The following is a 25,739-nucleotide window of genomic DNA, read 5'->3' as shown; positions in this document are numbered from 1 at the left end:
TTTAATCACCCTCCAGGTGTTGGTGTTTTTTTTTTTTTTTTTTCTGTATTCTTATTATTGGAGTCCTGTCTCCAGCGGAGGGTTGCCCAAATTCACACTGCTCCCTCGGGAGTTGTCTTCAGAGTGAACTATCATTGAAATAATACCCATGGATTTTGTCATCAAGAGCATTATGAAAAGCAGCGCAAAACAGGGAGGGAGCTAGCAATTAGACAATTAACCTGGATAATTGCCGGTCTAGTGTTGAAGCTGACTTCCTGGCCTGTCAGCATTATAAATATTTCACCTAGCTGGACATGCTTTCTTTAAAGAGGCTGAGTTTATTATTGTTGTTTGAACCATGACCCCTACTAGGTCTCTCAAAGAAGGCTGTGGGCCTGGGATTTCGGAATGGATGCCTCAGCTTTGCCCCCTTCTTACTGCATGGGATCAATCATGCACGAGGAAGAGAGATTCCTTTTGAAGCTCCTGCTTAGAATAACAGTAGGGAGCGCTTCAGAAAGCCCAATGGATGTAGCTGTAGGGGGAAGGAGCTGAGCCTAAAGCCTTCCTGCCTCCAGCAGTGGCAAATCCTGAGCTCAGTTCCCACCAAGGTATCAAAACATGTAGTGAGCCAAGCTGAGTGTGGTCTGGTTGTAAGGTTAGCAATGAATATGGTCAACTGCTGTCCTGCCAGGGGGGGCTACCCTCCTGGTGCTGCAACCACTGGGGACAACACGGTGCCAATTCCACAGAGATGCTGACCAGCGTCAAGGCGCTTGACCTGGTCTGCATGAACGCATCTTCAGGGCTGCTCCCAGCTCCTTTCTGAGGGACCCTTTGCAAACTCCGTTCCTAACGCCCTGTCAGGGAGCCCCAGCGGCCGCCCCGCGCATGCGCCACAGCCTCGCCCCTCCCCTCCCCGCGCTGTGCCAACGGCTCCTGCGCATTCAGCGGGGGCGTGCGCAGTGTGCGCAGTGTGCGTAGCGCGCTGCGTGCTGCGTGCGCGGCGTTCCTGAGGCGCGGCCGTTGCCCCGCCTGGAGCTGTTTGTTGGTGCCGCTGCGGCGGCGCGGCGCGGGAGCGGAGCGGAGCCCGGCCGGGCTCGGCGCTGCTGCGGTCGCCATGTTGAGGCGCAGCAAGGCCGAGGTGGAGCGCTATGTCGCCTCTGTGCAGGCCTCGGCGGCTTCTCCGAGAGAGGTGAGCGAGGCCTCGCCGCTTCCCTTGGCCGGCGGGGGGGGAGGCGGAGGGGGTCCCGGTGGGGTCCCGGGTGGGGTGGGGGGCTAGGGGGGTGGCCGGCGTCGTGAGGGGAGGGTTGGGGCTGCCCCTGCCCCTGCCCTTGCCCCGCGGCGCCTCACGGCCAGGAGGGGTTTTATAGCAGGGCTTTCCTCGGGGCCGGAGCGAGGGAGAGGTACTTTCCTTCACAAACGAAGCGCCGCGCCGCCTTCAAGTTTCAGTTTCCTTTCCGTGCGGCGCCGTGGAGGTTTCTGGCCGGCCGCTCGCTGAAGCGACAGCGCCGAGCGAGGGGGGCTGGGGGCGCACAGCTCCGCTCCCTGTCAGCCAGCGGGCCCGGGGGTGACAAACGCCACCCGTGCCCATTCGAGCTGGGAAACGCTCAGCCGCCTGATGCGATTCAGCGGGCCCTAATCCTGAAAGATGCCGGCCTGCCGCTCGGAGTTGCTTTGAAGCGGCGGGAATGTGCCCGAGCTAAGCGTGATCCGGTAGGGACTGCGTGCAGGGGCTGTGCCTTTGGTTGGTGCCTTTCCCAGCTGCAGCAAAGCTGTCCTGTGACTTTGTGGGTTCGACTTGGGCACTGTTTGGGCTAGACAGCGTCAAGTGCATCGCCGCCAGGTGCACAGATACGTTCCCACAGTGTTGATACTCCCCGGTGGCCTCGACACAAAATATTTCCTCTCCTCTTCTTGTGCTCAAGGCCACCGGACGCGTTTAGTTTTGACTTTCGAGCGATGCTTACAGCTGACTGTGTAGCACAGTCCACCGAGGGAATAGTTACTGGTTTCCTTGTTGTGTTGATTTCGGAGGGAAGGGTCTTCCAAGGCTGCAAACGTTTCTTTTGAGGTTGCTTTTCATCCCTGTCCACAAGGTGTCAAGCGTGAGTCCACTCTGGCGTGTCAGTGATACCTGAAAAGATGGACCGAAAACGCGGAGGCCTGTTTTCATTTAAATTCACTTAAAGTTTTACATAGATCACTTGGGGGTGGAGGAGGGGTGGGGAGTAGCAATTTGAGTGTATTTCGAATGCAGACCGTTGATTCATGTTTTGAGTCGTTGGGCCTAACTACCTCCAGTAGTTTGGAGTTCACAGACAAAACCTGCTTTTTGATCCGATGTTGGGAGCTCAGATTTTAAATACATATTTAAAAATAGCTTCTACCTTGAAGTTTTTGCTTGTGACTTTGTAGTTCTCTAGCTCATTCCTTTGACTCATTTCCTCCTGCCCATGCTTCTCCCATCTTGCCCTCTTGCTTGCTCAGTTTTCTGTTTTGCTTTTTCTCAGTTTTGTTTCCTTGTTTTATTCCTCCTTAAATACCTTTCATCTTTCATCCCCAGAACAAGTGTGTTCAAGCTATCTCAGACTGATGACATCAGAAATAAATTACTGTATTGATGCATTTTGTATATAAACTAAGAGTAGGTGGGATTTCTTAGGTGGGAAGAAAACATTTTACCTATATTGAAACAGTTGTGAGTGATATGTACTAGACAAGGACTAAGTACCATCTTTTTTGTTTACTCTGTCAGATTTTAGGGGTTCTTTGTGCAGCATTGTTACATTGGGGAAAAAAAAACAGGCTGTACTTTAAATGTAGCAGACTCTCTTCTTCTACGCTCTTCGGTAAGAAGTGGTTGTGAAATGTCACGAGTATTAAGGCTTGTTGCTTGCTTCACCAGTAACCTCAATTTCACGTTAGTAGCCTTGGCCAGTTACTGGAAAAACATTGTTTTCCAAATCCCACATCTTTCAAAAACAAAACTTTGGGTATGAGGAGCGGACTGGAGCTGATAACTAGTTATCAAATTCAGTCTCTCAAAAAGTATCAGAAGGGTCTTCCTATGCAATTACTTTGAAAGTGTTGTACATCTAAAATGTGCTTGTTGTGTGTTTTCCGTTCAGAAATCATTGAAAGGATTCCTGTTTGCTAAGCTGTATTTTGAAGTAAAGGAGTATGAACTTGCCAAAAGGTAATACGCGTTGCTGTATTCTGCTATTCTGTTCTCTAAAGTACTTTAGAAAAGCTGAGTGAATATGAAGTAGCCTGGAGAAATCAAGATCACTATCATGCTGCTTTACAGTAGCAGTAGATGTGGGTATCAAGTGCTGTTTAAATCTTTATAAAACAGCAACTTAGATAATTAGTTACGTGATATTGAAAAACTTGCTGTTTGAAATGGCTTTTATTCCATTGTATTATGAAGTAATTACAGTTACAGTTTCTTTCTCTTTTTTTTTTTTTTTTTAATAAATACCTATACTTGGTGGGAAATAAGTAGCGTCTGTACATGTAAAAATAATGTTGTTCTGTACTTTAAGGTCCAGACGAGGTATCTGGAACCAACCATGACTGTATTTCCTGTATCACGTGTTAAATTCCTGCCCCGGTTCCGTGGAGACTGGGGGGGGACGGGGGGAGGACAGAGGGACTCGTATTATTGAGGAATATTGATCCTTTTTTTCCTGCTCCATAGGTATATATCTACATACCTCAGTGTGCAAGAGAGAGATCCAAAAGCACACAGATTTCTTGGACAAATTTATGAAGCTGAGGATAACATAGAAAAAGCTTTTGGATGTTACAGGGTAAGTACTCCACCGACCTCCGATGTCCTGCTTTAATCCATTGTAAAGGGACTTTTAAAATCATTCTGTTCTGGACTTTTCTTAAATGCATAGAAGAAAACATGTTTGTGGAAAAAGTGTAATATGTATGCTTTCTGTTGCCAAAGGTGTATATGACGTACTGCAGAGGGGATTCTTTATTTGATGTGTTTTGCTTCATCAGTATTTTTTTTTTAAGATGATTCTTTTGTGACCTAGACTGGGTCTTTGTGCTAGCTGCTACTAAATTCTTCTACTAAATCTTACATTGCCCTTTGGACTAGGGAATTTGACAGCAGTCACAGATTCTTAGCAAGGGCTCAGGTGACAGCAGTAATCTACTTGCTACTGGAAGACTAGACCTAGGGTGTTTTCTAGTTGTTCGTATTTATTGCTTTTTTGGGGGGTTTTGTTTGGGGGGGTGTGAGATGGGGCAGGGCGAACATAATTGACATTTATTTATATGATTGCCCAATGAAAAATTCACCATCAGAATGCCTTTGTTCAGGTTTTGGGGAGGGAGAGGATGTGCTCAAAAGTTTTGCTGCCAATACATCCCAGTTTGTCGTAGTGTGTGACTTAATTATATATTTCTTCAAAAATGTCTATATGGAGTTAGACTAAAGGTACATAAGAGTCCAGCTGCCTGCGTATAGCTGGTGGTGGGGGCAGAGTAGCTGGCTTCTGTGTTTTTTCCCTTTGAAATTCTTTCTTTTCTGAATTTTTGCTCTTTTGAGTTGCAGCAGTGTATCTGGGTGCTGTAGACTAGTGATGCATTTAGCAACTGAGGTCTTTCTTAACTCATTCAAAAAGTATTTACTAATAGATCTGTCTAATTTGAATACCTGTGTCTTTTCAATGACTGTTATAATTTTCTTTCCCATTCTGTGTGGATTGCAAGATCAAGTTACCTTTTTTTTCCTGCCTTTTTTTCCTGTGTGCGTGCATGGGGAAAACTAGCGTTCTGTGGAGTTGAACCCAATGCAGAAAGATCTAGTACTGAAGATAGCGGAGTTACTGTGCAATAATGCCGTCACTGATGAAAGAGCAAAATACTGGGTTGAAAAATCTGCTAAGTTGTTTCCTGGAAGCCCTGCTGTTTACAAGTTGAAGGTAAATGCCAATTTCCAACCTCTGTTCTGTGACGTTCAGAAGCTTCTAGCATCTGACTGGAGGAGCACTTTTCCCGTGTCATCTTCTGTAAAACTTCCTGGCTAAATTATTTTACAATCTTGAGTATTAAATCTAATGGAATTAATATTCTTTAGATGTAATTCTTCTAGAATTTATTCTATTTTTCTAGATTTCCTATTCTTCTATTTAAAGAAATGTTAATTTCTCTGCCATTTGACACTTTGGTCTAGCTTTCAAGAAAACTGCAACTGCAGGCTTTCGTACACTTGTCAAGGTTTCAGGGTTGACAGTCTTCAAAAATGCAGGAAAATCATGTTAGTAGTCACATCCAAGAAGTTAAGACTAGGTAGGCAGTTCTCTCTTTATTGTGTGACTGGCAGGAAGGTATCAGGCCTGAGAACTCAGACTTCCTTGCCCTCTGTGCTGCTTGTTTGTTTTCTAAATTTGGATTAAATAGAGCAGAAAGTAAGGAATGCTCTAACTCTCGATTGCTGCGTAAAAGCCTTCAGTCGCACAGTCTGACTTTTGCACAGGTATTAGTTTTGTGTAACACAGCAGCAATGACACTTAGTCTTAAGATGTTTGTTTTAGACAGGCTATTCTGTGGCAGGGTATGCTGCCTTTGAACCAAATGGTTTCACAAGCTGAACATACCATCCATAAGAGACAAATTCTGATTTTTTTTTCCCTATTTTAAATGTTTGAGTATTTCATTAAGCTTTGTAATAACTGGAAGTTTTTCAGCTTTAATAGTTTAAGTAATGTAGTTTGTGTGGTGGAGGCAAGAGTTGTCTGTTAATGTAGTTGTTGAAAAGGCCCACATGCAAGATGAAATATTAATGTGTTGCCTTCATGTTCAATAGGAGCAGTTGCTGGATTGTAAAGGTGAAGATGGATGGAATCAACTTTTTGACATGATTCAAGCAGAGCTCTATGCAAGACCAGATGACATCTACATTAACATCAGACTAGTTACACTCTACCGCTCACATGGTAGGCTAAGAGATGCTGTTCTCCATTGTCAGGAAGCAAAGAAGAAAATACCTTTGCAGTCAAGCTTGGAATGGTGCTCCTGTGTCATAGAGACATTTGAGGTGTATAAGCATATTTTGATGTTGTAATTATCTTCCATATCCTTTAAACTAGTTTGTGTCTCTTAGTTCGTTAGACTGACAGCTATTTTGCAAGTGATTTAACTCCTTCAAATGCAAATGAGTGGAACCACTCCAATTACAAAGTACTTCTTTGGAGTTTTCTTCCTAGAGTTAAATGTTACGGAAATGTTGGTGTCTAATTTCAGGGACCAAACTGTTCAGGCAAATAGTTCCCTGGAATTTTGCTGTTGAAGAATATCTCAGTAGTGGAAATAGATTACGCAGGAAATGATAATGATTTGTTTTGTAGAAGTACTGTCTTTGCCTTTATGGAAGGATGACTGTTCCTTATCCTCTGACCCTTCTTTAGGAATACCTGGAATCTGTACAAGACTTGGAGTCTGATAAAAGTAATTGGAAAACTATCAAGAAAGATCATCTGCTGGCCTGTTGCAGCTTTCTTCAAGTGACGCTATCTTCTAGAGACATGCAAGAATGCAGAAGTGCATTCGAAAGGTATTGTTTTAACTTCTCTGTATTTAAAGCAAAACAAAAAAACCTCTGAATGGCATGTATTTTTCTAGGTCGCAAAACAAGCTTCAATTTCATTGTGTAACCAGTTTGTGGATGGGAGAGGAGACTCTGTTTTAGAAGAAAGAAAGGTTCCTAATAGGCTTGAGCCCCAAGCCATAAGTCTTGTTTGAGTAGTCAGCCCATAACCATGGGGAAGACTGAATATTATCGTGGGTCAATTACTTTCTTGCCCTTCAGTAAGAGAATGTTCTGTACCTCAGCATCTACCTCCTTAAAATTTCCCAGATGCTTGTGTATCAGCTTTGTCCTGGTCAAGTTAACACAATACGTGCTGGAATAATTAAAAATTTTAGGTATATAATATAACGGGAAGGGAGGAAGCTGCCTGCAGTAAGAACATTCACCTTCAGAGAAAACTGGATAGTGTTTCAGGGCTAGCTGGTTTCAAGGCATATTGTCTGCATCACAGGTGAAGCAGTGCAAAACAACGTTTGTAGCCAATTTGTTGATGAAGAGCTATGTTCCCTTAGATCTACGTTCTCTTCTTTCTGTTACCTTCTCTGGAGATATTCAAGACCCATCTGGATGTCCACCAGTGCAATTTGCTCTAGGGAAACCTGCTTTGGCAGGGGGGTTGGACCCAATGATCTCTTGAGGTCCCTTCCAACCCCTGCAGTTCTGTGATTCCCTTTCTCACTAACTTCTATTGTCATAGCTTTGTTCCTTGCTTAGGTGATGATTGTTACCTTTTTTTTTTAAAAACAAAAACAATGTTCTTCAGTCTGCTCTTCTTGAATGAGTATATGAAGCAATACAGGCAATGGTTGGGGAATAAGTAATGTCCAAAGACGTTTTCTTTTCTTCCCCCCCTTAACGTTGACCATAAACATGTGGTCGTTCTTCTAACATTTCCTTAGAGTCCTTCAGGGTACTTAGATCTGAAGCACTTCTAGATCGTGGCAATGTTAACAGCTATTATAGTTTTGTTAGGTTACTGAAAGAGTGTGTTGACTCTTCATTGGAAAGCTGCTCCTGAGTGGAGACTGTTTACTGGCCTGCAGCTGTTCAGATTGCTGCAGTACCTCTTATGTGGAAGAACCAGTCTAACTGTATTTTGGTCTGTCCTTTTGGTAAGTGGAGTGAATTTTACTTCAGTAAACAAAGTTGAGAGCTTGAGGAGTTTGAGACAGTTCCTCTGCCTTCTAGTTAACTCGAGTTACTCGAGTCACAGTTAAATAACACTGCCCCAAATCATGCTCTAGCTTTTCCCAGGCCTTTGCTCAGAATGAGTCTTTTCTATGTTTTAGTCTTGATCGTGTACTTCACTCAGTGAAAACCTATGTGAATGGGACTGACGAGTTATCTCGTACCTTCATTGAAATGAAAGGACAGTTATACATGTATGCAGGAACCTTGCTACTGAAAATGGCTCAGGAGAATGAGGCACAGTGGAGAGAGGCGTGTGAACTGGCAGCATTGTGTTACTTGATAAGTTTCCAGGTAAGTTGTTTTTTAGTGTATGCCTTTAGTTGATGCGGTTCTTGGAATGCTCTGTTAAACATTTGTATTCTGAAAATTAATTAGTGTTTGTAAGACTCCCTCCTCACCAAATCTTATTATTCCACAATTCTTTAAAAGATTTCAAGTGACATCACTAGAATAAAAGTGTATCATCAACTTCTTTTCTTGTCAAAAGTAAATTAAATTGGCTCTTAAAGGCTAATGAGTGTATTTTCTGCAGTCCGTTCTTTTCTGCAATACAGCTGAAAACATAATGAATAGTAAGCTTATTGGTGTAAGGAGGGAAGAGGATGAACTGAGTAACTCCCATATTCTTGCTTAGACAGCAGAACTAAAAAAGTGTGCTATTTGCAATAGATGCATTTGTCCATATCTTATATTTCCAAGGATGTGTTATATAGTACCTTCAGAATTGGTGCATTTTTCTTATTTTTTTTGTGCTTGTTTCCTAACTTTTGAGACTAATTTAAGTGATCTGCTTTGTATAGTAAAGAAGCTATAACAATTCTTCACCAGGTTCCTAAACCAAAGTCAAAACTAATAAAAGGGGAGCATACTGGACAAGATACGCTGGAAATGTTGGCCTGTGATCGGAAAAGCCAGTCTGGTAATGAAAAATAATTAAAATCCCTTAGTTCCATTTTAGTCTTATGAATAGCTACTTTAAGAGTCAAGTGACTCTTGTTAAAGAATACACGTTGTGTCTTGAAAAACGCAGTAATACTCTCTGGATTCTGACTACATATAAAATGCAAAACAGTAGTTTGATCCTGACATCTAATGTTTTCTTCCTCCTCTTCAGCATGGTGGCAGACTTCATTCTTTCTTTTCAAGTGAGCTTTTTCTTTTTATCTCCAGGACACTAAAGTAGAATTGAACTTTTTAACACTTCCTAATATGAAAATGGCTTCTGCCTGCTGGTTCTGTTTTACAAGTATTGTTAGCCCAAGCATAAAAGAAAATACTACTGTTTCTCTGTCCTTTTGACCCCCTTATTTGTTCATCAGGGTTGCTGTTTCTGTTGCTAAGCTTAGGCAGGCTTTCAATCTACATGCTCTATAGCCCCTAGATGAAAACAAACAAGAAAACAAACAAACAAAAAAAAAAAAAACAGAACAGTAGACATCAGGTTGAATTGTTCCAGAATGGATTTTGATAAGATCAACTCCGACTTGTATTATAGCTACTTATTTTGAATACAGTTGCAATGCCCCTAGAACAATAATTAAAAAAGAAAAAAACACTCTGTAAATCCAGTTCTCCAGGAAAACCAATGCCTTGGGACTGGTGTCACTAAAGGCTTAGAGAGCCTATGTGCTGAAACACTGACCTAATTACAGAGAGGATATTACTTAGCAGTTTGTGAGTTTCATAAGGGGAAATCTTGATTCTCAGCCTCCAGTAGCAAGAACAGCCCACTGTATCAAATATTACTTTCCTTAGTGAAGTTCACTCTTTATCTATGTGATGTTTTTGTTTTCTAGGTCATATGCTGCTGAAATTGAGCCACGGCAAGGAAGACTTCCTGACAGAGGTAGTGGAATCATTGGCAAACAAAAGTGGTTCATCTGCACTGTTTGATCATCTCTTCAAGAGTGGAGTTTCCAGAGAGAGGTCTTTCCTTGGTACAGAGGATATCGGAAATGTCAGTACGCAAGCACCAGCACAAGCAGAACTTCATAGATATGATGTTGGTAAGAGGTGTTACTCTCTGAAACTCAGCATAAACATGACTGTACCAGAGGTTCTTCTAGAAATACTTCGTATTGCAGTAAGAGACAGATAGCAACACTGAACAGCTAGTATGGCCCTAATCACTCCAAAAGAGTGATATGTAAGGAGTTTCAATTTATGCTGTAACATGTTGCTGAGAAGCAGTATTGTTATGCTTGGTTCTTAAGAATCTGTCACATACTTCCCTACTTCTATCCTTTCTGTGTTCTCTAGTCTGTTCTGATCCATTTTCATTTGCTGCTGCCTGTTTAGCTCTTTGTGTTTGGACATCGGTAAGCGTCAATGGGAAGGCAGGTCTGTCTTCCTATGTGACCTATGAATACAGGCTTATGAGCACACAAAAAAAGTAACTTTAGGAGGAGTTGCAAACTAGTAAAAACTTCTCCTTTTTGGAACTTGACTTGATGATGAAGTCTGGCTTTGAATTTTGGTGTAATAAGGTTAGAGTACTAGTAGTTTTTTACCTGGCTGATAATTTTTATAAACTTTTAGGCTGTTAAATCTGTTGTGCATACTACCTAACTGTCTTAGGTAATTTTAGACAATAAGGCTTACAGTCCTTTATCTTAAATAACTAAAAGCTTATACTACCACAACCTCTCATAAGCAGTTTATTTATGGTATTTTTTGTTATGTATTTTAAAACAACGAAAGTCTGTGTGTATTGCATGCAGCCTCTGCAGATCTTCCCTGATAAGGAAATAAGTGCAAAAACATAATGGCCAAAAAAAAGTCTGGCTTTAAGTTAGAAACTGTGTTCAAGTTATTTTAACATTGCTGAAGATAGAGATTTCACGAGCATTACAGAACTAGAAAAACTGCAGTACTCCTGTTTAATACATTAGTTTAATCTGCTGCCTCGAAATGAAGAGGCTAAAATTTAAAATCCTTATGCATTTCAGTGGAAATGTTATCTCCATAATACACTTAGCTTGTGCACTCCATGAAGTGGATGCTGCTTCTTCAGAAGATATTTATATAATATAAATAGATGCTGAAATCACTTCATGCTATGTCTTATTTTTAAAATGCTTATTTCCAGCTTAGATGGAGGCAAAAAGATGGGAAGAGACTGCTAGGAAGCTCCTTCAGTGTGATATATATACTAAAACTCTACTTTTCATTTAACGAAATCTGGCTTCGATCAGATACAAGTCTTCCCAACTAGGATGCAGGTATTAACTTCCTACAACTTTGTTTTTGCATAGGTGCCGTTCGAATGCACAATGGTAGTCTCCAGCACCTCGTGTGGCTTTGTTTGCAGTGGATCTTGATGTCAGCATTCCCCCCAGTGCGCAGATGGCTAAAACAAATTTTTCACTTGCCCCAAGAAACATCAAGACTAGAGACAGATGCTCCTGAATCCATTTGCCTGTTAGATCTCGAAGTAAGTAAATTTTCCCAGTTCTTAGATGTACTATGCAGTTTAAGAGTTCTTGTTATCTAATACCTTTTATTTATTTATCTTTTAATTTTACAAAAATAGGTATTTCTGCTTGGAGTGGTATTCACTAGCAACTTACAATTGCAAGAGAAGTTTAACGCTCTCTACAGTGCACATCAGCCTCAGTTCTTACCGTTGCCAGTGTGCAAACAGCTCTATACTGAAAAGCAAAGAGCCTGGTGGGATGCTGTTCGTACTCTTACGCAGAGAAAAACAATGTAAGGCTTTTTAAGGTTGGAAATACCCAAAACCGGGGTTTTAGTAGCTTCTGCAAGGGTATCATGAATTGATCCCCATAGATTATGTGTAAAATTAATTCATTTTTCTTGATGTATTTTGGATGTTGAAGTCTTACTGCTGGAGGGACTTGAGACACTTAAGAACTTCCTAAAAATGGGGTTTTAATTTCTAATAATGCATTTCTAAGCTAGATGTAGGGTAGGACTAAAACAGAAAAAATAAGGAACACTAATTGTGGAATATTTCTTCTGATATGCAGACCAGGAACAGCAGTAAAACTGAGGCTTGTAGTACAGCATGGAATAAGTACTCTGCGAGCACTGGAGAAACATGGCCTTCAACCTGCCTTAATTATACATTGGGCAAAAACGCTGCAAAAAACCGTAAGCTAAGATTATTTTAAAATATGTATAATTTGATGTGTTTTTTCTCTTCTGTGAACTAAACAGTAAATAAAATCAGATGAGAGAACTGTGGTTAATTTTATCAGTTAAGTTAGTTGCTCTAGTCACCCTAGTGAGTTCTCTCTCCCTCACTACTCCTTTAGTGCTACTTTTAACTGTAGTGCTATTTTCTACCAGTATGTGGCTTTACATAGTTCTGTGGAGAGGTCCCCTGAAGTTTATCACAAGTATTAGAGAAGATAACTAGTATCTTACTGGTTCAGAGAACAATATGTATGAATAGCATTGGGTTTGAATTTGTTGAGGTGACCTGCCTTTATTCCCTGTTCTTCAACAGGGCGTTAGCCTTAACTCCTTTTATGACCAGAAGGAGTACATTGGACGAAGTGTTTACTACTGGAAGAGAGTCTTGCTTATGCTGGAAACAGTCAAAAAGAAGAGAAGTATTCCTGAACCTACTGAACCTCTCTTCAAACATTTCCGTAGCATTGACATTCAGGTACAGATTGATTAATCTAAGATTGAAGTAAGAGGGGTCATATCACAAAAATCTTAATGTATACGTGTGTATATGTACGTTGGTTGGGGTTTTCTTGCCTTCTATAGCTCTCTGGTGTTATTAACAGTGCTATTTGGTAGTAAGTGCGTGTCTGATAAAGGCAGGGGAATCTTTCCTTATAACTTTATTTCTAGTTTTAAAACTATTTGATTGGAAGCCTCTGAACTCCCTTAGTACCAACTTCCTTTTAAAAGTGTTTTCCTTGTATTACAGGAATAAAAAATTAGTAATATCGTTAACCTCCAGCTGCCCGATTATTTAGTGGACGTTCACATGCACTTTCTGTTCCAAGTATTGAGTTAGGTATGACTCATGTTCTGCTTTGTAGGTCTCGCAGGTTACAGTCTATGAAGAAGAGGCACGTATAGCATTTGCAACGTTGGACGCAGTTGATGGCAGAACTGATGATGCTTTGTTAGCATTTGAAGCTATTAAGAATCCAGTTTCATACTGGAATCTTGCTATAGTAAGTTCATAAACTTCATTACCTGCAAATGCTTTTTCTTCACTTGCAATCTGGCTGATTCTCATTAACATGCATACTGTTAGATCTTTCAAAGAAAGGCAGAGGAGATTGAGAATGATGCCATGTTGCCAGAAGAACAAGAAGAACACAAAGCCTATCTTCTTAAAAGCAAGCATTATCTAATGAAGATCTTAGATGAAAGCTCCTCAGATATGTCAGTAGCTGAGAAAGTAAGTACTTCTTGCCTAAAAGCTTGTTCTGAGAGGTGCATTGGTTTATCTTACTATTTTATAATGAAACCGTTTGCCTTCAGGTCAGATTTTTTAGACCAGATTTTACTTAAAGGCAAGTTAAACTCATTTTTTCACATGTGACAAATGACCCGCATAACACTAGTGGGCTAGCAGATTCTGGCAAACTTCTGTAAGATACCAGATCATGCAGTACTCTGTGGTTGACAGCTTCTTTGCCAACAAATAGCTTTTGCCTGTTATTTTCTTACAGAGATTAGTAGTTTCCAAATAAAATCAAAGCTTGTGTGAATTGTTCTGCTATATTAACTTTAATAGATTGAGAGCTTTGCTGAGAAAACAGTGTTTCTGTAATGAAAACCTTGTGAATTGTTCAACTAGAGATCAAAACGTAGTCTCCGCCTCTGAGGAAGAATGCAATCATGACTTGCGTTTCAAATAACTTTCTAGCTGCCGGTATCTGTTGAAACCGTGAGGGAAATGTTGGATGCAGTGAGTCAGGAACTCGGAGAGAATGATGAAGAGGGAAATCTTGCCTTTGGAAATGATCTGTCATCAGCTGTAGTATCAGAAGTGAAACATTCCACTCCATTGTCTGATAAGTTCTCTGTCTCACCGACTAAGAGCTACAAGGTACATTAGCCAGATATTATTTTAGGGAAGTGTTAGATTTGAATAAAAATTCAAAAGGTTAAATGAACTTTTCTTCCACTCCCCAGTTTTCTCCTAAAACTCCCCCTCAGTGGGCAGAAGATCACAGATCTATACTCCAAATGATCTGTCAGCAAGTGGAAGCTTTAAAGGTAAACAACTTTGTCGCCACGTTCAATGCAGATCAGCTCATCTTTTTGTTATAGTAAGGACTCAGTGATCCTAACATGAACTAATGCTTGCTTGCTAGGCCACCAACTCGGTGACAATATCTTCTGTAAACATCTACCTAAAATGAGTGCAAAATGAGTGCACTTGTTGCCTAAAAACCCCGATTTGGGACTCAGTCAGGGGTATGGAGGCAAACCTTCCAAGGACTGTGTGTGCAGAAAGTTCTTCTCTCATCAGCTTGGGTATCATCCAGTTGGTTCTGGGATTTTTGTTTCTGGCTTTAGAAAACACTCCCAGCATATTGTATAGCATAAACAGATCTTGGGTTATTCCAGCAGCCACCTCTTGATTTTTTTTTCAGAGCTTGAACACGATTGTAATTAGTGTAGGTATTGCTCCTTATGCTTTCTTCTACAAATACCTGTATATGCAGTTACATTCTCCTAATTGAAACACTGTCTTAATAGAATGAGATGCAAAAAATGAAACACAATAATTCCAACTCGAATGTATCATCTCATCGGTGGCCTGGTGAAAGCTATGGAGCAGACTCCATGTCAGAGAGCTATCAGAGAGCACAAAATCTTCATGAAGCTCCGTTAACAGGTAAGTTGTTGCTGATTTTTTAATTAAACACTTAGCTAAACTGAGGTAGACTTGATAAAATATAGCAGAAATGTTTTAAGGTTCACAACTAAAACTGATCTCTGGGGAAAATCCATTCAAAACAACTACATTTGGATATAACCTCTTCTGGTGTTCATTTTCAGTTGCTACTACTGGCCCATCTGTTTACTATAGCCAGTCACCTGCCTATAACTCTCAGTATCTTCTCAGAACTGCTGCAACCAATGTAACACCAACAAAGGTAAGGATGAATGTATCCATTCAAGCTGTTCCTACTGGTCTACAGAAAAGAGTGATTTTGATTGTTTTGGATGACTGCTTGTAGTCGAATGTAACTACATTCCACGGATAGCATTTGTTAAAATGGGGGTAGCTGATGATTGATGTTTCTGCTTTTTCTTTAATGTGGGGATCAGGCAGAGTGGCTGGCAAAACAGGTCTGTAAATGTGCTAATGCGTGTCCCCTGCTGGGTACGTGTGATGGCACTTAAGTTTTTTCCCAAAAGTAGTATAGGAAAGGAGCATTTTGCTTATCAAAAAAAAAAAAGCCTCAAAAACACCAAAGAGCCCGTTCATCTTTTGCTCCTCTTTAGTGCTTATTTTCAGATGCCATTCAAGATCTAAAATAATCAATTTAAGGTAAGCTCATAAGTTTAAATCTAAACTAATTTTAAAATGTGCACTGTTCTTAAGAGTGCGTGTCGATGTGGGCTCTAGCATAGTAATACCTTGTTCTCTGTCATCATAACAAAAAAAAGGTAATTGTCACCTGCTGTTTCTTTAGGCACCTGTCTATGGCATGAACAGACTTGCACCTCAGCAACATCTATATGCTTATCAACAACCAATTCATACACCACCTCTGCAAAACACCTCCGCATGTGTGTTTCCCCAAGACCTATATGGCACATCTTTACGTTTTGACGCTCCTGGGATCATTTCTCCTCATGGAACTAGTGATTACTACAATTACAGTGTTCCACAGGCAAGCACAAATCCACAGCTCCCCGGACCTGGCTATTTCACAAAGCCTTCGGTTGCACCAACACCTTTAAAACCTGAAGAATCAAAACCCATTGAATTTCCAAAATCTAAATTTGGACAGCCAGGAACAGCAGAAGGATCAAAACCACGTCTGCCAACACCAGCACAGACAAGTTTTAAATTCAACACTAACTTCAAGTCGAATGATGGAGACTTTACCTTTTCTTCTCCACAAGCTGCAGTACAGCCTGCTAATGCAGGATTTAACAGCAGTGAAAGCCTTTTAGGTCTTCTGACATCTGATAAACCTTCACAAGATGATAGATATGCCGAGCAAAAAGCAGTTAACCCCACAGCTGGTCAAAGAAACTCATTCAATTTTGGCAATAAACGTATTTCAGGCATCCCTTTTACAGAAGGCGTGGCACAGAATGCACATAAAAACTTAGCTTTTGAGAAGAGTGAAATGTTTAATTTCCAAGAACCAAACAAGTCTTTATTTATGACTTCAACTTCTGATTTGGCCAATAGAAGTCATGAAACGGAGGGAGGAAGCACCCTCGGAGACGAGAATGATGATGGTCCTCATTTTGATCCTGTGGTGCCCCTCCCTGACAAGGTTGAAGTAAAGACAGGTGAGGAAGATGAAGAAGAGCTATTCTGCAACAGAGCCAAACTGTTTCGTTTTGATGCAGAATGTAAGGAATGGAAAGAAAGGGGTGTTGGCAACGTGAAAATACTGCAGCATAAAGTTTCCGGCAAATTCCGTCTCGTAATGAGACGGGACCAAGTACTCAAAATCTGTGCGAATCACTACATAAATCCTGATATGAAATTAACACCAAATGCTGGGTCAGATCGGTCACTTGTATGGCACGCTATAGATTATGCAGACGAGTTGCCAAAACCAGAGCAGCTTGCAATTCGGTTTAAAACACCAGAGGAAGCAATGCTTTTCAAAAGTAAGTTTGAGGAGGCACAGAACATCTTAAAAACCTTAGGATCAAATGTTGATACATCTGTGACACTGAACTCTGTATCACAAAGTCAACCAAACGTTCAGGCACTTCCTGCTCCCAGCCTCAGTTCTGTTGCTGATGCAACTAAGCCACAGAAGAATACGTTTGCTGAGCTTTTTGCTAAAAAGGAAGGCCAGTGGGATTGTAATACTTGTCTTGTAAGGAATGAAGGTTCTTCACCAGCCTGTGTAGCTTGTCAAACACCAAATCCATCTGCTAAGTCTGTTGGTGATGCTTCAGCAGCATCGACTTCTGATTTGAAAAGTAAACTATCTGAACCTGCCAAAGGACAACTAGGAACAGGTTTTAAGTGTGATTTCTTAGGAAAGGGCTTTAAGTTTGGTCATGCTGAGGAAGGCAAGACACCAGCATTTACATTTCAGGTTCCTGCTGATTCTGAAGCAAAGTCTGCAAAGGAAGGATTTAACTTTTCAATGTCAGTGCCATCGAGTGGATTTAAATTTGGCATACAGGAACCTAGCAAAAATGCCACTAAGAAAGATGATCCATCCAAAGAGTGTACAGCTGGCTTCTTAGCAAATGTTGATGAAAAAAACAAAAAGGAACTGCCTTCAGATAGTGGAATTTCCCTTCAATCTCAAGAAACTGCAAGCAAGGAGAAAGTTGAGTTTGTTTTTGGCCAAAATAGCAGCACTTTTGCCGAGCTTGCAAAAAGTACTGCTGGGGAAGGCTTTCAATTTGGCAAAAAGGACCCTAACTTCAAAGGCTTCTCAGGTGCAGGTGAAAAGCTGTTTTCTTCGCAGCTTTCTAAAATGGATCACAAAGCAAGCACCTCTGCTGATGTTGGTGAGAAAGATGATGATGTGTATAAAACTGAGGATAGCGATGATATCCATTTTGATCCTATAGTTCAGATGCCTGAAAAAGTAGAACCGTTCACAGGAGAGGAAGATGAGAAAGTGCTATACTCACAAAGAGTGAAGCTGTTCAGGTTTGATGCAGAAACAAGCCAGTGGAAAGAACGTGGGGTGGGCAACCTGAAGATTCTGAAAAACGAGGTTAATGGCAAAGTAAGAATATTAATGCGACGTGAGCAAGTACTGAAGGTGTGTGCAAATCACTGGATAACAACAACAATGAACTTGAAACAGCTCTCTGGCTCTGACAAAGCATGGATGTGGATGGCCAGTGACTTCTCTGATGGTGATGCGAAGCTGGAACAGCTGGCAGCAAAATTCAAAACACCAGAGCAGGCTGAGGAATTCAAACAGAAGTTTGAAGAATGTCAGAGGCTACTACTAGATATACCACTACAGACACCCCACAAACTTGTCGATACAGGTAGGACAGCCCAACTTATACAGAAAGCAGAAGAAATGAAGAGTGGCTTAAAGGATCTCAAAACATTTCTGACAGATGACAAAGCTAAACTGACAGAGGAGGAAAATGTCAACTCTGCTTCTGTCAGCAGTACTTCTGATTTGGTTGTAAAGCCCCAAGCTGAAAGTACCGGGCCTGCTCTGGAATGGGATAACTGTGATTTGCGTGAGGAAGCATTGGATGACAGCGTAAGCAGCTCCGTGTATGCATCACCTCTTGCAAGTAGCCCTGTACGGAAAAATCTATTTAGATTTGGAGAGTCTACTACAGGCTTTAATTTCAGCTTTAAATCTGCCTTGAGCCCATCCAAATCTCCTTCCAAGCAGAACCAGAGTAGAACGTCTGTAGGCACAGATGAAGATTCTGATGTTACTCAAGACGAGGAGAGAGATGGGCAGTACTTTGAACCTGTGGTACCTCTGCCTGACCTCGTGGAGGTGACCAGTGGTGAGGAAAACGAGCAAGTTGTCTTCAGTCACAGAGCTAAACTCTACAGATATGACAAAGACACTAATCAGTGGAAAGAGAGAGGTATTGGGGAGATCAAGATACTGCAGAACTATGACGACAAACAAGTGCGCATAGTAATGAGAAGGGACCAGGTACTAAAACTCTGCGCCAATCACAGAATAACACCAGATATGAATATGCAACAAATGAAAGGAACTGATAGAGTGTGGGTATGGACCGCGTGTGACTTTGCAGATGGAGAACGGAAAGTTGAGCTTCTAGCTGTGCGATTCAAACAGCAAGATGTGGCGGACTCTTTTAAGCAGATTTTTGATGAGGCAAAGAATGCCCAGGAGAAAGGAACACTGATAATACCCATTTCCTCTCGTGCCAATACACCAAAAGAATCTCCGTGTGGTAAAAATGCTGTAGCTGTACTGGAAGAAACTACTAGAGAAAGAACCGACCTCAGCCATGGCGATGATACTTCCGATACAACTGTAGAGGCCTCAGAGGTGTCGAGCACATCTGAAACACCAACAAAAGCAGTGGTTTCTCCTCCGAAGTTCGTATTTGGATCTGAATCTGTCAAAAGCATTTTCAGTAATGAAAAGTCAAAGACATTCACATTTGGAAATACTTCGGCAACTGGTTCTCTCTTTGGGTTCAGCTTTACTCCTCCAAGAAAAGGCGAAGGCAGTATTCCAGCGTCGCAGAAGGAAGCTGCTGGACCAAGAAGCTCCAGTGCACTGCAGAAGCCTCGAGACGGCAAGGTAGACAACTTGGCTACTTCAGCACATGATGGGCCTGCCAACTTCTCATTTAGAATTCTGGAAAAAGGTGAGTGTCCTTTGAACTAATAATTTTTTTTCAGCTATGCAACTTATTAAGCAGTCATCTCTTAATGCTACTCACACAACTTTTTTGTCCCTATAATACACCTCTCTTTCTTTCCAGCGTACTTTCTCTCCCCTTCTTTTGAGGAGGGGGCAGTGAGGGAGGGGTTGTGATGGGTTAGCTTCCTACCATTCCAAGACTGTTTAACCAGATGATAGTATATAATTTGCATTCTAGTCTCAGACTTATGAAGACAAACTGTTTCTTAACTGAAGTATAATAAAGTGTGGTGGCAGAGATGTTAGCTGTGGTTTATTCAGGTGAGTAGGGTAAGCTAGTATAGCATTAAACATGAATTTTCCTACTGTGACACGTAGCTAGTACAGAATGCTTCCAAAGCTTAGATAAGTGTTCCCCTCTCCCCCTTTATAAGTACAGTTAAACACTTATATCCAAACTATCTATTTTTTAGGATTTAATTTTAGCCTTTTTAAATCTAATCCAATGGCCTTTTGGACAAGCACACCTTCCTTGCAACCTGACGGTAAAGGTATTTACATGCTGCACTAAATGTGTGATAAAAACACTTTAGCAGGCATGGACAGTAACCCAACTGTAGCACAGCAGTTGGCTTAGTAATCCTTACAATTAGCATGCATGCTGGAAGAGAGTACTTAAAATTCTGTGTCTGACTACTTTATTTGTCAGGTAAGAGAATGCCTTTGATGTGTGAGCACGATGGATGGTCCTTTTCATGCTTTTGGCATGTTTGTTTGTCTTACTTTTCCAGGGTGTTCAGAAACCTGCCTTGCACTTCTTCACAGTTTTACTGAACACACACACATCGCATCTATAAAATTCTCTTTTACTAAAGGAATTATATTCTCTTTTTGTTATTTTTAAAGTGTGATTCTCTTCCTACCTGAGGTCTTCCATTTCAGTGAAATATGCTTGAAGATTTCTAGACATGTTAACCAGTAAAACTTAAATATATTCAAGCTCTGTGCTGGAAATGCTTAATTCACTTTCCTTATTATCAATGATAACTTCTGCAATCTTAAAAACAAGGCGTAGGCAGAGATGAGAGAGCCAAATTTAGCTACTGCTTACGTGCACGTGCTTCATGTGTAATATGAAGTCCACCTTAGTTAGCCAAACAGCTTTTGCTGATGTAACCACCTTGTTTACATCCAGAACCCTTAACCAAAATTACACCTTACAACTTGATTGTGTCATCATAAGATGTTAAAAACAGTACTTCTTGTAAGTTATGCTTGCTGGAAGCATACTCGAGCTAATGCAGTTATGCAAGGGCAGTTTAATTTTCAAAAACAAGTTTTTATTGCAGCTTGCACAATATAGTCTTCTAAAATTAATGTCTTAGACTGTTAAAAAAAAATGTCAGAAAGTCATTTCAAACACTGTTCTTCCAGCTTAGTATTTCTAGAGTAGCTATTCTTACTCAAACGCTAAACTCCTGTCCACCTTCTGTATATCTGATTGAAAGTCAAATGTTCTGTGTTTTTAGGCATCCACAAGTCTATTGATAATTTGATTTTATTTTCATCATTGAATGTCCATAAAGTGAAGTGAATTAGCATTTTGAGCTAATGCCTAAATGCAAGAACTCTTGCTGCCTTGAATACATCTTGTATTTCCATTGGGAGAAGGGAAGGTGTTTTTAAAGAATTGAAATAAAAAATCATATGCTTTTCTGGTACTTCAGACAGTTCATTTCTGCTTTCCTGATAACTAGGATGGGGTTATATTACCTTCAGTGTAGCTTTTGGTTTTGTTTTGAGCTCTGACTGGCTTAATAGCAAATGACTTCAAGAAGTCCTGTCTGAATTAGTTTTTCACATCTACATAAATATAATTTGAGAGCTTCTCATGGGGAACATCTTCCCAGAGAATGGTTTCTGAGTTTTGCTAGGACAAGGTTCAAAAGAAATTGAACCTCATAAGTCATTTTCCATTGAGGTGCAAAACTATTTTTTTCTTTTCTTCAGCTCTTTTCATGAGCTTTTCTCAAGTATTTTAACAATTTTAATTCATATTTACATCAATTGCATGTGTTAAGTTTTAAACTTCAGTGTTTTTATATTTAGCAGATACTCACTGGTATGTATGGGGGGGGGGATAAAACAAAATTATTGTGACTAGCTGGATATTTATGTCTACATGATCTTTATATCCAAGCTGAAATAAAAGCAAAAATATAATACATCAGTGAAACTGCTTCCAACTGTTGCACGTGGTATTGCTCTTTATTCTGTTCCTTCCATATACTAGCAATTGTGTGGATTTCTTTCACTGAGTAGAAAGTTGTATTGTCCCAAAATCAACAGCCTTTTAAGAATATACTGTATGCGTGTATGGCACTGTTTTCATCGCAGCCTGTGAAGGTACATTTAATCTGTTTGCAGCATTTTTAAATAAGCACAGTTAACTTGTGGAGAGGCTGAGTAGAAACTGATTTAAGTGATCCCATGAACATCTCGCTCATTCTTCATATTCTGAAGTCAAATGCATGTTGTAATCCTTTCTGTTGCTGAAGTGTTTTGTCACTTCAAGTGGATGTTTGAATTGCTGGGATCTTAATCAGTGTTTGATCAGTGTGTGAAGAACTTACCTGGGTATTGATCTGAACTGACTTCTTGACATTTGTTTTATCCAGTTTTTATATTTACTCAACCAAAGTGAGACACTTGCTTTATTCATTCAGATTAGTTAAGCATGTGCTAGCAGGCATCATATGTGCCTACCTTTGTAACACAATACTCAATAATACCACTAACCCTTAAATTGGCTAGGGTTAGTGAGTTTTTTTGCATGAGGTTTGGAGAAAATATGAAATCATATGTAACTTCATCATGATAGGAACCTAGAAATTCGTTACTCAAAAATTTTATCCTGCATTTACCTTGTACAGGCTCAGAAGAGCTATCGAGACCTTAAAAAAAAAAAAAAGACCTAAAAGGATGCCTTTATAAGTCTGCTGGCTATGAGTTTGAGCTACCTCTCTTTGCTATATTAGGAACCTGAAGTGATTTACTCCCTTTGATTAGAAATCAATGAGCTGGGACAAATGTGAAGCACACGACACTGCAAAAGCACTTATAATTGAACTGGGGCTTAGAACTTCGAATGCTGCTTTTATTTTAGTACTACTTAGGTTCCTTTATTCTGCTGGAAGATACAAATGGGAAAGCTACTTTTAAAAGCAGCTATATTTTAATATGTCCGTTGTGCCAGAATATCAAGGGGCATGTCTATGAACACTAAATTTATCATCTCTCCATGTCATCTTTTGCAGAAATGAACGTCAAAATGCTTGAGCAGGAAAATCAGTATTCCTCAGGAACTGATCAGTTCCTAGCTGAAGCTTTAGGTTCCAGCTTGACTATGTTGTGCCACAAAGCTGGCAAATACTTTCTGATGAAAAGGACAGTGAGCTTTTGAGAGCCCACTTTAAATTCTGCTGAACATCTTAATGCAGACCTCTACTGCAGTATGTTACCATGTTATCAAGTGGGCTAACTTACTAAAGCAATCAAATAATTCTTAGAAACAGATCATATATGGATATTGATGTGCTTATGGGGTAGTTCTTCATAGTTAACCAAGGTGTTTCTCTCAAACCTTTACTTCGTAATTTACCCCTCTAAACAAAAACAAGTGAAAGGAACTCCACATGTGACCCTTAAACTGATACATCCTTCCTCTTTGCTTCCATTCTATTATGCATAAAGATGTGAGATTACTAGCTTTAACCTTTTGATTAGCAGTGTTTATTCAGCAAAAGTGGAACAGGCAACTTGATGTTGGAGAGCAGAAGCAGCTGTATAATAAAATCAGCGGTAGTGTTTGTCCTTGCTGGAAAGCTAGTTAAACTTCGGGCTGATAGCAGTATTTTGTTATTCCAGTAACATGAAGCTATAAGATTACTCTTAAAACACTAAAAGTTTCAGTAGCAGCTGCTATGGTAATAAGTTGAGATTAGTCAGTAAAAAGCTCAAATTTCTCGTAAATAATTTGACGTAAGTTCTGCTCAGTTGCTATGTAATATTTTCTGGAACTTCAAAGACTTAAAGCAATTCAATAGTACGTGTTGCTGTAGATGGCTTTACATTTTCTTTCTCGGTCCTGCATTTTTCCTCTCTCTCTGTGAATGACACCTATATGGCTCTTTTTCTACCACCTTATTTTGTTTGATGTAAGGACATAAATAATCCTTGTAACATGATAAAAATGCAGGTTTGTTCCTGATCTGAGGCTTGAATTTCAAAGGCAATAAAACAGGTTGTAGTTTGGCATGTAGTTTAGAAATTCTTAAGTTGTAGCATGCTTTGTCCTAGCGTTCTGTAACTTTAACTGTTGTTTCCTGTGGATGAATAAAAACATGTAGGCTCCGAATATGTTTCTAACCACCTAAGAATGAATTCAGCTCTGTAATAACGGCAGTGTCGGACTAATAATGTTGCTGTCTGTTCTAAAATAATGTAGTCTTAATGCTTTGTTCATTTTCTGTACAAAGCTGAGGAGAAGAAGACAGTGCCAGAAGATGATCTTCCATCTGATGAGGTTATAATTGTTTACGAGTTAACACCTACCCCTGAGCAGAGAGCTCTCGCTGGCTTTCTTCAACTACCTTCAACATTCTTCTGCTATAAGAATAAGCCTGGATATGTGAGTGAGGAGGATGATGGTAAGGAAAAAAATTGATTTTTGTATTGCCTTTTTGTCAGGAAAGGGTATAATACTATTAGAACCACTAGACACTCTAATACTGGTTTGGAACAATGGGCAGTAATGTTTGTGTTATCGTCATTTGTGCCAAAGATGTACACTTGGGTCTTCAAGACAGAACAAGGGAGGACCAGGAATGGCAAAAACGAATTTGCATTGGGGCTATATGGGTGCTCACGCTCATTGCTAATGTAGTCGGTTAGGTAGGACTAAATATTCGAGCAAGAGGCGTATCTATTAGTATTTTTAGAGTCGAGTGTGAGGCAGCCTTTATCAAAAATGAAAGTGCTCAGGTTCCCTGAATGGTGGACTGGCTTCTCTTTATTCTAAACTAAATTCTTAACAGAGAAACTGTGACTATTTTACATCAACTCTCATTGTATACAACTAAATTCCTCTTAATTTACGCAGTAGCAATTTGTTAAATTGCAGTTCTGAAGTGTTTCACTCAACGGGAAATAGGAGATGATGAGCAGCCTCCCACAAAGATCCAGGCTTGCTTGATTTTATACAAAAGCTTTTCCATCTCCCTTCCCAATTCTGTTTAGTGGTACTCTTAATAAAATGAACAAGAAATAGATTTTCTGAAAGCATGAAACCTATACCAGACATCTAGACTGAAAAAGAACCAAGTGCACCAAAGCGCTCACTTGCAAAATAGGAAGTGAAGGCTTACTTGCTGGTGAGTAAAACTTAAACATGAGCAGAAGTTATGTGTGCTCGCTAGGCTTGTGAGTCTGAAGGGCTTAACAGACTTCTCTGTACTTGGAGGATGTTTGAGAACTTACATTTGTTTCCTATACTTAAGATGAAGACTATGAAACAGCTGTTAAAAAACTTAATGGGAGACTCTATCCAGAAGGGAAAAGGAAATCACAAGGTCCTGCAAAAGATACGTCTGAAAAGACAAGAGGTAACTTTTTTATACTGAGATATAAGCTCTAAATCTGGAGGACACCGGGGCTCTGAGGTTAATTTGATTTTTACTGAGATAGTTTTAGGAATACTTGCACTGGAATCAGAAAAGCTGCAGCTTAAAATGCATCTTTAACCACAGTATGTTGAATTGTTAGCAGTTAGTAGTCTTTTTTCTTTTCATTCAGGTACTTAGGCCCATTTTTAGAGGGCCTCTAAGCAAGAACATCAAACTTTCTTCTTACCTGGAAACTTCTGTCTTTACTCTGAATACAGACAGCTGAGCTTTGCAAGATACCTTTGAAAGACCAAAAGAAAAAACAAAGAAAAAAAAAACACCTTGTCTGCAGCTGTAAATGTTCATTAGTTCTACAGACTTAGATTATAAGCATGTGAATTACTGCTGTTCAATAAGGAAAAAAGTACTTGGTCTCAGTAGTAATAATACAAGTGTAGAAGACATAATGCTGCTGTTTGAAAAGTTCTTGAAGTCTTACTTTACGTTGTCCTGTGTATCACGATGTTATTTGATAACATAGTTGCCCCAAATTCTCTCAGTAGTTAGCTGCCTTACCAGCTCTCTTCTACTAATTTTTTTGCAGGAGACATCACAGGCAAAACTGAGTTGAAAACCGAAGGAGAATGTGTTACTGCTCAGGAAAAGAAAACAACTCCTGATGTATGAACTAAGTCTTCATAGAACTTTTTGTCATTGAATTTGTAGAAGTATTTTCGCACTCGTAAGACTTGACACTCTTCACTTTCTGAGGAAGAAAACCATGTATTAGGGGAAAAGTTA

The 25,739-nt window shown here is 40.1% G+C and overlaps 1 protein-coding gene across 3 annotated transcripts in view; it reads left to right on the top strand.

Moving 5' to 3' along the window:
• The first annotated feature begins 902 nt into the window (after positions 1-902).
• RGPD4 (RANBP2 like and GRIP domain containing 4) overlaps positions 903-25,739 on the top strand; it is a 30,927-nt gene continuing 6,090 nt past the window's right edge. The window contains exons 1-24 of one of the 3 annotated variants that reach the window (XM_068679327.1): positions 903-1,177; positions 3,114-3,181; positions 3,686-3,797; positions 4,776-4,928; positions 5,813-6,043; positions 6,414-6,559; positions 7,885-8,077; positions 8,615-8,705; positions 9,583-9,792; positions 11,041-11,219; positions 11,319-11,494; positions 11,776-11,899; positions 12,258-12,419; positions 12,808-12,945; positions 13,029-13,175; positions 13,647-13,829; positions 13,916-13,999; positions 14,486-14,624; positions 14,789-14,886; positions 15,430-19,279; positions 19,749-19,820; positions 23,814-23,984; positions 24,834-24,938; positions 25,543-25,619. In XM_068679327.1, the coding sequence (XP_068535428.1) occupies positions 1,103-1,177; positions 3,114-3,181; positions 3,686-3,797; positions 4,776-4,928; positions 5,813-6,043; positions 6,414-6,559; positions 7,885-8,077; positions 8,615-8,705; positions 9,583-9,792; positions 11,041-11,219; positions 11,319-11,494; positions 11,776-11,899; positions 12,258-12,419; positions 12,808-12,945; positions 13,029-13,175; positions 13,647-13,829; positions 13,916-13,999; positions 14,486-14,624; positions 14,789-14,886; positions 15,430-19,279; positions 19,749-19,820; positions 23,814-23,984; positions 24,834-24,938; positions 25,543-25,619 (6,984 nt within the window). In that variant the 5' untranslated portion in view covers positions 903-1,102. Of the gene's footprint in view, positions 1,178-3,113; positions 3,182-3,685; positions 3,798-4,775; positions 4,929-5,812; positions 6,044-6,413; positions 6,560-7,884; positions 8,078-8,614; positions 8,706-9,582; positions 9,793-11,040; positions 11,220-11,318; positions 11,495-11,775; positions 11,900-12,257; positions 12,420-12,807; positions 12,946-13,028; positions 13,176-13,646; positions 13,830-13,915; positions 14,000-14,485; positions 14,625-14,788; positions 14,887-15,429; positions 19,280-19,748; positions 19,827-23,813; positions 23,985-24,833; positions 24,939-25,542; positions 25,620-25,739 lie in introns of all 3 variants that reach the window. The other 2 variants (XM_068679324.1, XM_068679330.1) reach the window with 2 other exon arrangements.

Source organism: Anas acuta, chromosome 1 (genome assembly GCF_963932015.1).
Source record: "Anas acuta chromosome 1, bAnaAcu1.1, whole genome shotgun sequence".
NCBI lineage: Eukaryota > Metazoa > Chordata > Aves > Anseriformes > Anatidae > Anas > Anas acuta.
The sequence above is the reverse complement of the archived record's forward strand: the minus strand, read 5'-3'. Positions and strand labels throughout refer to the sequence as shown.